The sequence below is a fragment of the Zeus faber genome (genome assembly GCF_960531495.2).
Source record: "Zeus faber genome assembly, chromosome: 5".
In the NCBI taxonomy this organism is placed as follows: domain Eukaryota; kingdom Metazoa; phylum Chordata; class Actinopteri; order Zeiformes; family Zeidae; genus Zeus; species Zeus faber.
In genome coordinates this window covers 17,591,102-17,609,564 of record NC_137192.1, presented here as the reverse complement: position 1 = coordinate 17,609,564, position 18,463 = coordinate 17,591,102, and the positions used below count along the sequence as shown (strand labels likewise).

The following is an 18,463-nucleotide window of genomic DNA, read 5'->3' as shown; positions in this document are numbered from 1 at the left end:
GACCTTGGGTGGGGTGGAGCCACACACTGAAACAGCCCGTTCTGCAACAAGAGGGTTATGGAGGCATGTTAGAATGGCTAGAATGCATAATCCCAGTGGTATTTTCAGCAAAAGAAAAACTTCAAAGACATGTTTTGGGGACCTCAGAGACCGATATTAACTTGTGTGAAAAGGAGCATAATAGGTCCCCTGTAAGTTACAAGGAGAATGAACAAAATAGCCTAAAATACTTTGTGAAAACAACCTAATTACATTCCAACATAGTTCCTCAGCCTGAATGTAAGGAGATGACCTATTAGGTGGACTATTTTTGAAAGTAAAAAATAAAAATAAATTAAATGCACACAGTGCATTCCAATTCCAATATATTTCACTCGGATGACCACTTGCGACGGTAGATTTGCTGTATATTATTCATCTCGACAAAATATCCTGAAAATCGCTTTTTCTTTTTCTTTTAGGTTCGTGAATGTCTATCCATGCTTCTGACATGCACACCGCGAACCTTACTCCGACGACTTTAACAGTTTGACATTCATGACATCATCCTTTCAGATTTAACATTATGCCGTCGCACAACATCCCCCCCTTTTTTTTTTTTTTTTTCCCCTATACACGTTTCACATGTTTGACGAGACGTCCAGGTTCATTCGGCGGTGAGCTGAACACCATGAGAAATAGTAACAGACGCTAGTTGCAGAAAAAAAGGTTCAAATAAATAAATCGTTAAATAACATAGATAAATATGTACATTTGATGCGTATGTATTTATTACACACGTATCGAATAAGACGCGATCGCGTGTACGGAAGGGATTCCTCTCTTTTGAACGCTGTCGTTCCGCTCAGCGGCGCGGCCGCCGCTCCGGCCGCCTTCCCCCGTGGCACCGCGCAGGCGGGCGGCGCGCGGCTCTTCACTGACGCCGGGTGGCGTGACGCGCGCGGTGCAAACGGTTGTATTGGCGTCAGTGTCGTCGCGTCGTTTCAGTTCCACAGGCGCGCAGTGCGAGGAGAGCGCAGACGTCGTTATTCCGATGTATTGGATATGAATTAAGATGGGTTCGGGTTAAGCCTCACCCTGACCACGCCGTGTAATTGATTAGCTCGTGTATTTGTTTGCTTATGGTTTTAACTTCAGCGCGGCGTGGTTGCTCTACCGGGGTGTACTGTCGCTTTAAATCTGTGACCGGAAGTGGTGCGCCGAGTCGCGGCGCGTAAACTGAAATGCATCGTCGCTGTTGGCGACGGGCCGTTGCTGCGCGGCGTGGCTAGCTAGCTAGCTAGCTAGCGGCCACGGCTCCCCCCCGCCCGCCCGCCCGGCCCTTCGCTCCCGTTTTCGCCACAAATTCCGCGCACAGCACCGCATTCGTTTATAAAAACGCCCGCGGCGCCACCCGGTGCCGCGCCGGCTGGACCGCTCGCCCGACATGGCCTCCGCGCTGGTGAGTTTATCTGCCAGCCGCTTTTATCCGCGGGGGGGGGGGGTTGAAGCGCGTTCCTTAGACGCCACGGCGACTCCGCCAAGAGGCTTGGGCTGGAAGACGCGACCGCCGCGCCGGGCCGGAAACACAGCGGTCGGGGCGGCGCACGAACGCCGCGCCTTTCACGCCTCCTCGGGACGCGATCGTCTCGTTCTTCGAAACCGTTTCTGCCCAGTCGTGCGGCTGCCGCTGTTTCGTGTCCGTCGGCCGTCGCGTATTCCAGACGTGAATCCAACTACGGATAAGAAACGTGTTTGTAACTCTGCCAACTGTATCCCCCTCCTGTATTTACCAACCAAACTAGCACATGTTCGACAAGAGACCCCGTCGAGGTTAAACCCCGTCACACTTGTTCCGTTTCCATACTGATTACCGTCTAGTTTATTGTACGTGGCGTCGTTTGTGTGACTCGCCGAACAGCAGTCAGCTCTGCTCTATTTACTAGTAAACGTCTCTTCGGTGTTTGGATTTGATGGCAATGTAGGTCGTGTTCCGGGTGGGGACATTCGGGCTGCAGTTCACCTCATAGTAGTAGTACTACAGCAGTAATAGTAGTAATACAGCAGGAGTAGTAGTATAGTAGTTGTTGAGTGTGGCCATGGTTTACTCACTACCCCTGCAGGCCTGACAGGGCTTTGTGTTGTTGGTCCCATTGGGATGATGTATTTGGAGAACAGCCGCTATTCTAATCCAGGGGTAAGATAAGACAAGGTCACTGGAAACACTGTTTTACAACATAATAGGCCCGAGAAGTCATTACATTTGAGCTTATTGGCTCTTAGTTTTAACGCAAACGCTTACATTCTTATTTCTCCGTAGACATATCTTTTTTTCCCTTCAAATTTGTCAAGTTCCTCCGAATCAAGTCAACATTTGTGAACGTGGTGGTAGTTCAGTCTTCCATTGAGCCTCGCGCTCACCGGCTGAACTGTTCTGCACGAACCTGACCGTCTTCAGAGGAAGTCCCTGTACTTACCTGTCCAAAGTTATGTGAAAGTGATGGTTTAATTTATTCCTACAGTGAGCATTGCTCTTTGCTTTCTGACCTCAAGGAAACGGTTGCAATAACAGCCCATAGGGTCATCTAGTTCATGACCTACAGTGTCGCTACCCTATGCTTACCGCTCCCCTGTACCAAATACTTGCCTGAAATATGTTTTGTCCTAATATCTGTCTTAACTAGTAGTGGTCACTTTGTAGGACTATATGTTTCGATTCTGTACAATAATGTGTGTATATGTCAATGCAACCCTAAGGAGGTCGTTGTCTAACCTTAAGGTTAAGATAGGTTTACATATCTCCTTCGGTTACATACATACATACTGAATACATTGAATATGGGATGAGTACGGGAGAAATATCAAATGTGGGATTTAACTAAATAACCTCACGGATTACATCGCTGTTTTTCAGATAATTATATGCCCATTCTTACAAGTACAAAGCTTTACTACGCTTCTTTTTTGTGCCGTTTTAGTACATCATTTTAACCTTTGGCTTATAAATACTGCAAATATCACAGTAGCAATAAAAAGAAACTACTGTCTGTGTTGCGAAATCCATTGGATTTCCTTGACAACGAGATTCCAAAAATAAACCGACTTCGGCGTCGCAATAAGACGATTTATTTACACACATCTTGAGCTTATCACAGCGTAAACACACACACGCGGTTTCGGAAAAAGTATAAAAACGTACTATAAACAACCGCGTCCACCATCGCCCACAGCCCCCCTCGTCCCACACGATGAACGACACATTAACACTCCACGCCGTATTTGTCGAAGTGTCTCATAATCACTCCCAGTTCCAGCTCCACTGTTCCCATGGCCTCGGTGTGCAGGCGGTATCTGTCCGCCCCGCTGTAGATTAGATCCGGGGCCCTCAGCTGGGGTCCTCCGCCTACGAACATTTGCGCCAGCTGCTCCTGCCAGGACCCGAGGGGTCTCCAGGTCACGCACCGAACGTGGTGGTGCCCGGGGCTGGACGGGACGTGGCAGTAGCCGTAGCCGAACAACTGGCAGCGGCCGAACGAGTCCTGGTGCCAGACCTGCAGGTGGAGCTTCGGCCAGCCCTGGAGGCCCTTCGTGGTGTAGTGCAGGTCGATCGGGTGGCTCCAATACGCGACGTCCCCGGTCAGGGGGAGATCCACCTGGGTCTGGCCCTCCTTCAGGCCGGAGAGGAGCCGCCACGCACCGCCCGTGTGAACTCCCCACTTGCAGAACAAGCCGCTCTGCGGGAAGCCGCTGGCCCCCACGATCTGCCCGATAACGTGTAGCTCTGCCATTGCACCGGAATCCTCCCGGGTAGAAGCATAAGTCACCGAGTTGACCCTTCCCGGACCGGAGTGATGGCGGCTAGCATCCGGTGTAGCCCCGCCGCTCCTAACCCTTGGTAACGTAACTGTTGCTAACGTCTCGAAACACGTGACGTGTGGCGTAAAAGCCCATTGGCGGCTGGTTTGTTGCTGCGTGTGACGCGTTGCGGTGGCGTTCGTACGTCACCTTCAGGATCTGATAAGGAAATACTGGCATCCGCCACAGGATGGCGCCACATCACCAATACATTATGTCTAATGTATTTTATTTTTTATTTTTTTTTGTAATAAAATATTATTTTAGAAAATGTGTTCACTCAACTCAATACTGCCTTTTTAAGTTAAAATGTATTTTTCTTCACTGTCCATTAAGCCTTCTAGTTTCTAGTTCATATTATGCAACGATAATGACCAGAAGCAATGCATTTCATGAAGAAATTGTTTTTAATTTAGTCAAGCACATATGTTACATCGGGTATGTTGATGAGGGTGACGAGTGATGTTTTTGTAACATTGCTAAAATAACTGGTGCTGGAAATGCCTCCATGTCTCTGAACAGTCTGATCCCACTCTCGAGAGGCATTTCAAAGGCCACAGAGACAACGTGACATGTGTGGACTTTAACTCCAACATGAAACAGATCGGTAAGTGCTGCTTATATTTGTTCTCTGTATATAGTTCAATGCATGAATACATTTCTTAACACATGTTGGGGTTTTTCAGTTTATATCCATCCACAGATGCAAAAAAAATTGGCTGCATCTTTCTCTAAATGAGCATAATTTTTTTTTTTTTAAATTTTTTATTTTTTTTAGTTTTCATGGTCTATAACTTTGTGTTCTACCCGCTCCTTTTCAGCTACCGGGTCAATGGATTCCTGCGTGATGATCTGGAATATGAAACCTCAGATGAGATCATATCGTTTTGCGGGCCACAAAGATGCTGTCACATCTATTCAGTTCTCCCCCTCGGGTCACTTGGTGGCCTCCGCCTCCAGAGACAAGACTGTACGCCTTTGGATACCCAGTCTGTGAGTTTTTGATTTTCCTCTTAATCTTTTGGTCCACAATTGAACTTTTATGGGCCTGGTCACCCAGGGCAACATTGGACCTTTATTGTTTTGAACAAACGTATGCTGTATCATCTGTTCTTTTTTTTTTCCTGTGCATACTCTCGGTCCCATTCAAAAGTGACTTCCATTTAATTACAAATTACAATTACAATAATTACAAAGCAATTTACTACTTGCATTTCCTTCAAAAAGAACTTGTCTTTAAATAAACAAGACCACTTGTGATTAGGACCTCAAGTAAAAACAGGATCAAATTTTATTATTATGTGTTTTTTTCTTTATTTTTAAACTGCTTTGCCATCAGACAGTCTAATCTTCAAGTACATTTTTCAATAGAAGACATTTGATTTTGGTGCATAAATGTTTCATACTAAAATAAAGTTTGCGTAAGTAAGAACACTTAAATGTGAGCAAAACATTAATGAAAGTGTTTGTATTTATAGAGCATGTGCATATGTATACCGATCAGCCACAACATTTAAACCACCGCTTATTACCACTAATATTGTGTAGTTCCCCCTCGTGCCACCAAAACAGCTCTGACCCGTGGAGGCATGGACTCCACAAGACCTCTGAAGGTGTCCTGTGGTATCTGGCACCAAGACGTTAGCAGCAGATCCTTTAAGTCCTGGAAGTTGTGAGGTGGACCCCCCATGGATTGGGCTTGTTGTTCCCGCCCATCCAACACTTGATTCATCAGACCAGACCACCTTCTTCCATTGCTCCATGGTCCAGTTCTGACTCTCGCGTGCCCATTGTAGGCAGTGGACAGGGGTCAGCATGGACACTCTGATTGGTCTGCAGCTACACAGACTCATACACAGCAAGCTGTGATGCACCGTGTGTTCTGACACCTCTCTATCATAGCAGCATTAACTTTTTCAGCAGTTTGTGCTACAGTAGCTCTTCTGTGGGATAGGACCAGACGGGTTGGACTTCACTCCCGATGCGCATCAATGAACCATGGGCGCCTATGACCCTGTTGCCGGTTCACTGGTTGTCCTTCCTTGGATTGCCTTTGGTAGATACAAACCATACTGGGAACACCCCACAAGACCTGCTGTTTTGGAGATGCTCTGACCCAGTCGTCTAGCCATCACAATTTGGCCCTAATCAAAGTCCTTACGCTCCTTACGCTTGCCCATTTTTTCTGCTTCCAACACATCAACTTCAAGAACTGACTGTTCACTTGCTGCCTATTATATCCCAGCCCTTGACAGGTGCCATTGGAACAAGATGATTACTGTCAGTTACTTCACCTGTCAGTAGTTTTAATGTTGTGGCTGATCGGTGTATATCCTCTGTGTGTTTGTGTGCGCAGGAAGGCTGACTCAACAATGTTTAGAGCTCATACAGGAACAGTACGTTGGGTTAACTTCTCTGCCGATGGACAGACTTTGGTCACGGCCTCGGATGACAAGACCATCAAACTGTGGACAGTCCACAGACAGAAGTTTCTCTTTTCTCTCAACCAGCACATCAACTGGGTCCGCTGTGCCAAGTACGTAAAAGACCGGCGGACATACTGTATGTAGTTCCAGCTGTTTACAGTATTCAAATACATGATATGATTCTATATTACCGTACCCTCTTCAAAACCAAGTATCTTACATATGTTTATATAGATATACTAACTTTTTCATATAATCAGTTTTCATTAGTTAACTTGAGAATCTCAAATGTGTTATCATTTGGGCATGATTTTGACTAAAAAGAAGAGGGGGGGGGGGCATTTAAAATAACTCCTCCAATCTCCTGTAGATTTTCTCCAGATGGACATTTGGTTGTGTCCTGCAGTGACGATAAGACTATAAAACTTTGGGACAAGAACAGCCGGGAGTGTGTCCACTCCTTCTACGAGCATGCGGGGTGAGTGTGTGCCTGTAAGAATAAGAAATGATGAAACGATGAAGATAACTGCATCGGTACATGATATGATTTGTATAACGATGTGAGATTAAACACACCATGATGCACTGCAATATTATTAATTTAGCCAGGTCTTGTGATTTTACAGACATAAGTGTTTTTTTTTTTTTTCAAAGATGATCAATATACGAACAAAGTATTCAAATATCCAGAAGACAATGTTATTTTGAGTTGGAAAACAAAGAACCAACATGGCACACCCCGGGTATTGCAATACAACCTGGTTGACGGGAGACCTTCACTCTGTATATTATAATACTCTAACAGTGTTTAATATCTATATCTATAAATTAAATACTGATGCCATTACTTTCAGAGTCAATATGGGGGAAAACCAGGAATCACAGTTCTGTGTCAATATTATTTTTACACCACAAGAAGGTTGGCACCGTGGCCATGTTGATTATTCTATGTGGCTAAAAAGTCTGCAATGTTGTCAAAATGTCTTTGACTTCAACTTAGTTCTACCAAAACATTCTGTTCCAACCTGGTGAGGATAATTAATTGGAGTGAAGCGTATCAGATAAATTTTTTTCTTTTTTCTTTCAATGTTCTAGTTATGCGAACCAAGTGGAATTCCATCCCAGTGGGACGTGCATTGCAGCCGCCTGCTCTGACCACTCGGTCAAGGTTTGGGACATCCGCACCCATAAGATGCTGCAGCACTACCAGGGTAAAGCTCTGCAGCCTTAAAGGAGTTGCCAGTGCATCCACCAATATACTTTAATACACGCTGGCCAATAAGTAAAAATATATATATGTCAATGCCTTTCCTAGTTTCTCTCCTTGTTGATTGTCTGTAGGTTTAACTAACTGTCTGTGTTTATTGCCTCGTTGTTCTCATCAGCCTTCCCAAAGAAAACTCACATTTGAGATGTTATTTTTTTCATCACTGATGAAAGGTCTTCTTTTCTTCTTTGCTTTCCTCCTCTGATTGCTGTGATATTTCCTGCTCGCATGAACAGGTAGAAATACTGTACCCAAGGGGGCTATTTAATGGCATTACTCGTTATTGGGTTCCAGAATTTTGAAAGCTAGAGTGGGCTGTCCACTCAGCTGTAGTGTTTTAATTTTGGACTCTGACTAAAGGGACAAAGGAGAAATGACTCATAAAGGAGCTGATCCAAGGCTAAATACGAACAGAGTTTGTTTCCAGGAGCAGGGGACCACCTGACCCGACCTTGAAAACGGTTTACTGTGGATTTGAGTGGTTTGATTGGGAATGCCTTCATTTATGATGTATGAACTTTATGTACTCTATGTATGTACAGCTTTCGTCTTCTCATGCATGTTCATTCTTGGTGAGCAATATCAATGGTGTCTTATGTGAGTACGCTGACCTACTGATGCTTTGCAGAGCTTTGGTTTGGTATGAGTCCCTGTGGTGGCTTTGGTTTTATAGTCCAGGTTACACAACGGCACTTTACCATTATTCCTCAGATTCACACAGTCCACATCCACACAGCGCTGATGTGTCTCCTCGAGACCCTGTCCTGACCTGCAGGACCTGTTGTGACGAGGCTCTTGAACCTGTGTCCGCCGTGTCATTGAATATGTGTGTTTTCACACTCCCGGTTCGTTCCGGCCTCTACACGTGGACTCTCTGAAACCAGCCAACCTGGGATCAGCTAAGAGGTGGTCTCCATATAAACTTTGTGGTTTGTTTTTGAGCCCCCATTTGATTTGTGAACACAAAACGTCCCACAATGATTCTACTTTTTTTTTTTTTTTTTTTTTGTTTCAATACACGGCTAAAATAAATATGGAGAATGGCTAGTGGTGGAAGCGATTGTGTGATCAGAAGAAGAAACGTCATCCTAAAATCAGCAAAGAGTACCGGATTAAACTGCCGCTCTCGGTAATGAACAACAATACAAAGACGTTTCTGCAGTTTTCAGGGATAAAGAGGTCACTGCTGGCTTCTGAGGTCTCAAGGTGCTGCGATGTATGCAACAAATGTTCTGGTTTCTTATTGGTGCTGATCAGGTGGATCAGAAGGACCACTTTAGATGTCAGGTCCACTTAAAACATTAAAAGGACTTAATACAGTGACACCTACTTGCCCCAAAGGCAGCAATTTGCATTTGAGTCTACATTTTCCGATTAAAGAGCGCGAAAACAAAATTTGAGAAGCTTTTTAAAAACCTTTTCTCTATTCATTTTCTTCGTTGTCTGACTTTAAAGATATGATTTCTAGGTTCCTGACTCAAAAAGTGTCCCTTTTTGTGAAGAATGCCTTTTAATTTCAGTTTGCCAATATTGTCAGTGTTTATTTTCTTGTGTGTGTGTGTGTGTGTGTGTGTGTGTGTGTGTGTGTGTGTGTGTGTGTGTGTGTGTGTGTGTGTGTGTGTGTGTGTGTGTGTGTGTGTGTGTGTGTGTGTGTGTGTGTGTGTGTGTCAGTCCACAGCGGTCCCGTTAACAGCCTGTCTTTTCATCCGTCCGGAAACTTCCTGATCACCGCCGCCACCGACTCCACGGTGAAGGTCCTGGACCTGTTGGAGGGCAAACTGCTCTTTACACTGCACGGACATCAGGTATACACACACACACATTTGTGATGCATCAAAATTTATCACAAGCCGAATTTCAGGAAACGTAGGATGAAATACCAGTTAAAGAAATGAAGTAAATGAGGCTACAGCATGTACATGGGTACCTGGGAGCAGATGTAAAGATCAATGCCAGAGTCACAGCACGTTAATGAGAAGGAATGTGCACCGTACAGAAACAATGACCCCACTTTTCCCTCCGGACAACCCCGCCCCGCGCCGTCTTCTGTCCGTTCCTCAACAAGCTGCACCTTACTTGGACAGTTGAACAGAGGTCTCACATGTAAACTTGCGGTGAGTTCTTCACCGAAGACGTACCGACTTGAATTTTAATGTGCTTCGTCTTGAATGGTTGAAACTTCAGCGTTTGCCGACAAAGCATGAATCCATGAAGAAAGTTACGAAGTTCACACAGTCACCTTGTTGACTGAAAAGCTTTGGTGTGTGTGTGTGTGTGTGTGTGCGCGTGCGTGTGTGTGTGGTGTATTTCAGTACTCTCCAGGCAAGGAGCAGGCGGCCCACTCATAATGACTCATCCCAAGGTTGTTGGAAAGAAACAGAGCTCGCTGTGCCTCCGTTCCTCTACTCTTTCTCCTCTCCCTCCGCTTCTGTCTTCCTCGTCCGCCTCCCACCTCGTCCTTTCTGCTTCCGCTCCTCATCCTCCTCCTTGACGCCCCCCTGTGTACGGGGCGCCTCGTCTTCCTGGGATATCCTTTCGTCCCACCGTCGTCTTAGTCATTGTTTTCATCTTCACCCCTGTTGATCTCTCCATTTCTGGCGTTCAGTCCCCTTTGACTTCTCCGACCGTGATTCACTGATCACACTGGCTGTTGAACTCGTTCTGTCATTGCAGCCGCCTGCTCTGACCGCTCGGTCAAGGTTTGGGACATCTGCACCCATAAGATGCTGCAGCACTACCAGGAGCTCTGCAGGGGTGCAGCCTTAAAGGAGTTTACAGTGCATCCACCAATACACTTTAATAAGTGAAAATATGCACGTCAATGCCTTTCCTAGTTTCGCTAATTGTTGATTGTCTGTTGGTTTAACTAACCGTCTGCGTTTATTGCGCCATTGGTCTCATCAGCCTTCCCAATGAAATGTCACATTTGAGATTTTATCATTTATTTTCATCGTTTCTGTCTTGGGAATTAGAAGGCAGTGATGAAAGCTGTTCTCTTCTTTTTCCCTTCCCTCCTCTGATTGTTCAGATATTTTCTGCTCGCATGAACAGGTGATAATTCAGTGAAGTACCCAAGGGAACTATTTAATGGCATTACTGGTAATTGGATTCCAGAATTTTGGAAGCTGTCATGTCGAAAAAATACTGTAGATATTTGATGAGAGTGGGTTATCCACTCAGTTGTGGTGTTTTAATTTTGGACTCTGACTAAAGAGACAAAGGAGAAATTACTCATAAAGGATCTGATCCAAGGCTAAATAAGGACAGAATTTGTTTCCAGGAGCAGGGGACCTTCTGACCTGACCTTGAAAATGGTTTACTTTGGATTTGAGTGGATTGATTGGGAATGCCTTAATTTATGATGTATGAACTTTCTATGTATTTACAACTTTTATCTTCATTCTTGGTGATCGTTATCAATGGTGTCTTGTGTTAGTATGCTGACCTAATACACATTATGTTAACGCACCCCAAAGAGCTGCAATTTTCTAATTCCTCTTGTATCAGACGTTTCCCTTATTTTTGTCGTTTTCTGCTGCTGCTTCGGTCACTTCTCGGGAACTGTTCCCAGTTCCACCCGTTAAAACACCCGACAGCCAGCAGAGGGCGCACCGTGCTCATTGCAAAACTGTTTATTCTTGCTAAAAACGTCTTGGCCCACAGTTGCCACAATATGCAACACCGGTCTAAGTTTGCAGAGCTTTGGTTTGGTCCCCATAAGCCACTGTAATGGATTTAGCTCCCTTTCTGGTCCAGGTTACACAACGGCGTTCAGCTAACTGTTATTTAGATAAAAGGCCAGACTGGCTACTGTGCTGTCTGTCTTCCTTACTAACAGACAAGCAGTTTTTCTGGCCTTCTGTAAATGTCTCTTTCTGAAGACAAATGATGTGAAGAACGTGATCTCTCTCTCTCTCTCTCTCTCTCTCTCTCTCTCTCTCTCTCTCTCTCTCTCTCTCTCTCTCTCTCTCTCTCTCTCTCTCTCTCTCTCTCTCTCTCTCTCTCTCTCTCTCTCTCTCTCTCTCTCTCTCTCTCTCTCTCTCTCTCTCTCTCTCTCTCTCTCTCTCTCTCTCTCTCTCTCTCTCTCTCTCTCTCTCTCTACGCCTCTGAACTCGTCCCTGTGTTCTGTTTCTGTTCTTCTCTCTTTGGCCCAGTTTTGACTCCACCAGTCTGTTAGTGCTGCGAACACCTAGGGTGTTAATTGTCGCTGCAGCCACATTGCTGGAGACGGGAAAGACCCCCATCTGTTCTCTCTCTGTGTGTGTGTGTGTCACACGACGTGCTGCTTTGCTTTTGGAAGGGACAATATGTTGTTTGTCTCGCCTCAGGGAGACCCTGGCTGGCTGGCTGGAGATGTATTCATTTGCTTTAATTTGATTCCAACTGTTCTATCTGAAATTTACCCTTTCATAATGTACCATTTCACTTTTTATGACTCAAATAATCAACTTAATAAAGATAGCAAAAAAAAAATGCACCTGACAAACTCAAAACACGGCATTTCTTTTTGTTTTTTAGTTTTCTGAGTGCAGATCGGCATATCCCAACTTGCACAAAGTGGTAAACAAATAAAGCAAAACGATGCTCCGAAGGCTATGCTCCAGCAAGGACACAATTTTTAGTGTGTCTTAATGTTAATATTGCTGTTATTACAATGTCACATAGTTTTCTCTACTACGCTGCTATCTCACCAGACTATCGATATACTGATACATGTCTGTACACGTATTTACTAGTATTATCACTGCATACCCGTACTATGCACTGCTACTATTTGCTATTTGTACTGACTTGAGCGTAACTGCCACCTGCCTACACTGAGCTCACTAGTTAGCATAGTCAGCTGCACTAATGCTATTTACTATTAACATCAGTTTATATGTTTACTTATATTACATTTTTTAATTTCATTTATTTAATTTACTTTTTTACTTGCGCTGTTTCGTAACCTCTGCGGCTGTAACTCCTGAATTCCCCCCCCCCCCCCCCCCCCCCCCCCCGGGATTAACAAAGTCTTACGCTCTGAACAAGTTTTAAATGCTTCTCCGCTCTACCAGCTGCAGTTAACTAAACCTCTTTTCGAGACATGCACGGCACAGACCCCTTCAGATGTGTCTTTTTTTTTTTTTTTTTTATGTCGGCCATTATTTTCTTCAAATGATGATGTGGGGGTTGTCTGCTGTCTGCAGCACCCCCTATTTATCTAGTTGTGTGTGTGTGTGTGTGTGTGTGTGTGTGTGTGTGTGTGTGTGTGTGTGTGTGTGTGTGTGTGTGTGTGTGTGTGTGTGTGTGTGTGTGTGTGTGTGTGTGTGTGTGTGTGTGTGTGTGTGTGTGCGCACCAGGCTGGCAGTGGGTATTAGTCAGAGCAGAGACAGAACATGCTGTCCGTCAGACCGTCGCGCTGCCATAGTGACGCTGTCTGCACGCACCAGGTGCTTCTGGGAAACCATTCCTCACCCAAACCGCCCTGTCTCGATGCCTGTTTTTCTTTTTTTCTTTTTTTTTTTTTTTTGTTCTTCAGGCCGCCCACCTAAAATTCTATTGTCTTGCTTCGGGTGTTCTCGTCTTCATCGTCTCAGTCAACACGATAAGTAGACTCGGGCTTGTTGACCTCCTTTTCTGAGGAGACAAAAGAATACACCGCGCAGGGAGCCATTCAGAATATATACTTTTTGTTCTTTTTCTTTGAAGCTCCAGGGGGTTCAGCTGCAATTTTGTGTCCTCGCACCCTGATAAATACTTATTGGAAAGTATTCTCTCTCATTGTGGGTGAAGAACAAAAGCTATGACAAGTGTGGGGATGAGAGATGAAGAAAACATGTATGCACAGACATAGACATATTTATAATGTCTGCGGGATGTTTTGTGAATAAGAATTTCTAGGTTTAATTGCTGTTGTATTTGTTATGTAAATAAAATAGAAACGCCATTGAGCTAATCTAGACACAATCCGTGCGTTTGTGATTGTATCCATTCCCGAGCTTGAGTGTCGGGATCTTGTCTCTGATTGGATGAGTCACTGATGAAGCCTTGGTAGAAATATATACTGAGATCTCTGCCCACATGGCTTTTAATCTCAATGTCAAGAGAGAAAATGACCGGAAACATACTGGACGACTGCTTTAGAAAATGTTGGAATATTTTAGTATTGCATTATATCTTACATCAAATAGTATGACCGCAAGATTATCTAAGATATGGCTATATTTGTCCCCTCAGGGGAAAATAGAGGAATATTCCTCTAATAGAATATAGATGGTAAATATGCTAACTTTTCCAGAGGTTAAAAGGATATATTAGCACATGTTCAACCTTCAGATAGACTGTTTGCTGCCTTGTTGTAGTCACAGTCAAAATTGGCTGCCCCTAAATTGTGCTACCTTGAAATGGCTAGCTTTTATTTGCACCATGCCATTCGCTTTCTGTGTCACAATGTGATTGGTTATATTAAGCCACCCAGGTGGAAGTAGCCAAAAATAGAGCAGGAAACCTGGTTGATTTTCACAATTTCCGTTCCATGTCTTACACCTCACTTCTGGCTCACTTGATCATTTGGCGGAAGGAAATGGGGAGAGAGTTGAGTTTGAATGCATTGCAGGATATATTTATTTAGCATTTCAGTGAAAGTGAGAGAAGGGGGAAATGACGGTGATTGTTTCTCCATCACTCTGTAGATGTTGCTCAGATGGTCAACGTGTAAACTAGGGCAGGTACCCGTACCCCTCAGGGTACTGCAGGGGGTACTCAGCTGAAAAAAAGATCTTTAGGGTGGGTGCACGACTCAAGGAAAGTTTGAGAACCAGTGGAAGAGGGCATTTATATTTTCAAAAGTGATCCCTTCCAAGTTTGACATCTTTGCATGCTAACCCAGGTTTATGTTCAAAAGGGAAAATTTGACTTTATGCTATTAAAGGTTAATGGACAGCTGTGGAACACTCTTTCTTAGTTGTTGCAGCTTTGAAGTGCTAAGATGACCCCCCCCCCTCCCCCCTTCTCGCTCCGCCTCTCATCTTCTCCCTTTCACCGTCCAGGGTCCTGCCACATGTGTCGCCTTTTCAAGGACAGGCGAGTACTTTGCTTCTGGAGGTTCTGATGAGCAGGTAATGTACAAAATGTCTCCCAACAGGCTCTTTACAATTTCCTCAATGATTCGTATTAATTGCCGATGTCAACTGGCAATGACAATTTGTCCTGTTCATCTCCACTGTATGTTATGGGCAAAGTCAAAGAAAACATCCCTTTTGAGGATATATTTTTTTTAAATGTAATATAATTGCCATGAAAAATATTTGAATTTAAAGAGAATAATCTCAGCTAATTTAGTTATCTATCGCGTCACATTGACATCAATAACATGCCTTTCCCCCAACACCACATATACTGTAGGTGATGGTGTGGCGAACCAACTTTGACCGGGATGAGAGCAGCGCTGTCAGAAAGTCCAGTAATACCGCGTCCTACCAGCAGGGGTTGTCAACCAGCTCAGCAGCCCACCACCAACTGGACTCACGTTCCTCTGTCCTCCGCAGCCAGGTAACTGAAGCCCTCCGACCACAGCCTACAGAACTAATCATCTTTAGCGTTTCTTGGTTCATTTTGTAATTTTGATTATTAAAAAAAAATAATAATACTAATAATACATCCACGGTTCATCCATCCATTCACCCCTACCGGGGTGTTTGTAGTGAAGGCGATTATCTGAAAGATTCCCATCTTATCACTCTTGATGATGGTTCGAAATCAGTCCTTCATTTCAAAGGTGTTAAGCACGACCTTCACACACTTCATTGTCCCAAACGGCTTCTCTAACTTGTCACTGGCAATGTACGTCATGTGTTGATGCCAGCGCTGTCCACAGTGCTCTGAACTCTCGTCGATTTAAGAGGTTTATTTGTCACATATACATACATTCATACATATACGTATGTAGTGAAATATCTTTGCAACGCACCTGGAGATTATGCACAATAGTTACTAAAAGCTAACCTAATTCCTACCTAGCTAACTAATTGAAACTAACTGATTCCTAAAATGTAATGCAGTTTGGGAATAGAATAATATAAATAACATTAAAATAAGAATCAAAAAGGTAGTACAGAGTTGGGGTACAAAATTGAAGTAAAGGGAATATAGTTATTTATATGGGATAGGCCATTTGTATATACAGATATGTGCAGTAAAGTGCATGTGAACAAAGTGTCTATGGAGATATACAGTAGAGTATACAACAGTACGACACAGCAATACAGTAACACCAAACAGAACAGCAATACAGCGCAGTATGCAGTAACCCAGAATAGTGATACAGCGTACAGCATGCTACATACAGTACAGTAAGGCAGTGGGGCATATGTGAGTGTCTCAGTGCTTTTTGTGAGGACCCCTGGTGAGTTCAGCGTTGACAGTTCTCATGGCTTGCGGGAAGAAACTGTCTGTCTCTCAGTTCTCGCTGTGTGGCTGCGGAGGCGCTTGCCCGACCGCCGCAGCTGGAACAGTCCGTTGTTGGAGTGATGAGGATCCTTCATGATCCTGCCGGCTCTGCTACTACACCTCCTGGTGTATAACTCCTGCAGGGAGGGGAGGGTAGTTCCAATGGTACGTTGGGCTGAACGCACCACCCTCTGCAGGGCCCGCCTGTCCTGAGCAGTACAGTTCCCAAACCAGGCACTGATGTTGCCTGTCAGGATGCTCTCCACTGCTCCAGAGTAGAAGGACCTAAGGATCCTCACCGAGACCCTGAATTTCTTCAGCTGCCTGAAGTGGTAAAGAGGCTGCCTCGCCTTTCTCACCAGACTGTCTGTGTGTAAAGTCCATGTTAAATCCTCCGTGGTGTGGACTCCCAGGTACAACCCCACTGTGCATAAGATGCAAACTTAATTTTCCTAATTTCCTGTGATGGTGTATAACGTGCTGCATGCACTTTAGATTGGACTGTTTTAGGGATCTTTTTTTAAAATGTTTTTATTATCATAAAAAACAACGTCTTTTTACTCGGTATTAGAGGGGCTTCAGTCAAATTTTTAATGTCTTTGGTTAAAGATCTCCATCACCATAGCAGCTTTCCATCATGGAATAATTAAAGGTTCAATTCTGAGATCAGTGCAGAACTCATGCAATCTCGATTTGAAAAAGTGCAATTCTCATATTGCAGAGGGTGCATTTATTTTTTTCTCAAGTACATCAAATGCAGAGTACCAGGGTGTTTGTATTTTTAATTCTCAAAATTCATAATTTCTCGTTGGGAGATGGATATTTAACCCCAGATTCCCCCGTTGGGTGCAAATTAATCAGCACTGCAACCTTTTGTTTTTCATCCACATTTCATTTTGAGGGTCACTGCAGGGCTCAGTGTGGGAGGTTTTTCTGTGAATAGAGGTTCACGACTCGATTGTATAAACGGTTGAAGAAAGAGCTGTGGAGAGCCCGGCAGCGCTCTCCAATGAACCGTTGGCAGTGTTTGGTTTGTCAAACACGACTCTAAACATTGTCATTGTCAATGTCATTTAGGCTTCAGGTTTGCCTTATTTTAGCACGCTAACCGTTGTTGTTATGAACAACCATTTGCTATTGTTATTTGTTCCAGAAAGAGCTACCGCTTGTTAGTGACATGAACTGGTCGAACCATGAACCATTGAGCCGCCTACGCCCCGATCATCATCAGATACCGCTGCTTTGAGGATTAATCCCAAACCCGCTGACCGATAAGTGGAGGCTCCACCAGGCTGTCATTCTGTTTGTAGAAAATGTTCTTATCTCCCAAATTTTGAGGAAGGGAAAATCATTGCAATTTTTAAATTGGGGAAAACATGCCTTCTCTTCAGTTCGTCGTCCTTGGGATGGTGGAACCCTGACGGGGGCACGGTGCCTTGCTCACGGGCAGTGAGTCTGCATCAGCGTGGATCAAAAGTCTTGCCGCTGGGTGGCCTGAGTAATTTTGAATGTTGCATTGCAAAGCACCGCTTACAAAATTGACCCCATTAAAGCTAGTTCCAGCTTCTTATCAAAGAGACCTCACTGAAGTTTTATCTTCATTGGTTCTATGTCTCCATCGCAGGACCGGAATGTTTCCTGGTCTTTGAGATTTTTGAACATTCAAGGCTGTATGATTTCAGAGGTATTTTCTGGCTGATGTAGCACATGCCGGTTATCATTAAAGCTTTGCACCCTAGTGACTGCGCTGACAGCTGGGATCAGAGCCTGAGCTGCTTTGGAACGCTGCAGTCGCACCGACACACATCCCCGCACCCGGGATCCGGCAAAATGGCTAAAAAATAAAAAAAAATCTATGGAAATCAAAGTATCCGTACCCAGATGGTGGCGCTCACACTCTCAAGCATATCAATTTACAGAATGACATACGGAAATACACACACACACACACACACACACACACACACACACACACACACACACACACACACACACACACACACACACACACACACACACACACACACACACAAACTGGAAAACTGAAACGATATTTTGAGAAACCTACAGAGTAAATTCTCTCCTGGCCACCTTGATAAAGACGTTACCGCATTATGTTTGTCAAACTTTCTTGATTGTACCAAAATTTGTGTTAATTATATTTGAAAAGGTGGAATTGCCATTTCTTTTACTTGAAATCGACATGTTATCGCAAAGTAAAAAATTATAAAAAAAATGACAAATATCAAGACCGACTTGGTTATTTTGCTGTTTTTAAGCCTGGACTATTAAGGTTGAAAAAGTGTTGATTTTTTTTGATTGACCTGCACAATGAGAGGGTGGCCATCTTGCTTCACCACTGTAAAGCATGGTATGATAGCCCCTCATGTAGAATGAATTTGCCAAATATTGCCTCTGCTGCCGGGTGTGGTAATTTGCCAGAGTACTGATGATGTCATGGCACTGAAAGCACACCACATTATAATTGTGTTTGTGATGTTACCCA

General features: G+C 44.2%; 2 protein-coding genes across 2 annotated transcripts; one reads left to right on the top strand and one right to left on the bottom strand.

Annotated features, from left to right (window-relative positions):
* Positions 1–1,321: 1,321 nt before the first annotated feature.
* poc1a (POC1 centriolar protein A) lies at positions 1,322–16,391 on the top strand (the record flags this gene model as incomplete). The annotated part of the gene is made up of 10 exons (XM_080001012.1): positions 1,322–1,441; positions 4,357–4,441; positions 4,656–4,827; positions 6,191–6,370; positions 6,631–6,738; positions 7,356–7,471; positions 9,199–9,332; positions 14,559–14,627; positions 14,914–15,060; positions 16,371–16,391. The coding sequence occupies exons 1-10, from the start codon at positions 1,427–1,429 to the stop codon at positions 16,389–16,391; spliced, it is 1,047 nt and encodes a 348-aa protein (XP_079857138.1). The 5' UTR covers positions 1,322–1,426.
* b9d2 (B9 domain containing 2) lies at positions 3,148–3,868 on the bottom strand. The gene has a single exon (XM_080001250.1). It carries the CDS (start codon positions 3,765–3,767, stop codon positions 3,240–3,242), a length of 528 nt encoding a protein of 175 aa, XP_079857376.1. The 5' UTR covers positions 3,768–3,868; the 3' UTR covers positions 3,148–3,239.
* Positions 16,392–18,463: the final 2,072 nt, after the last annotated feature.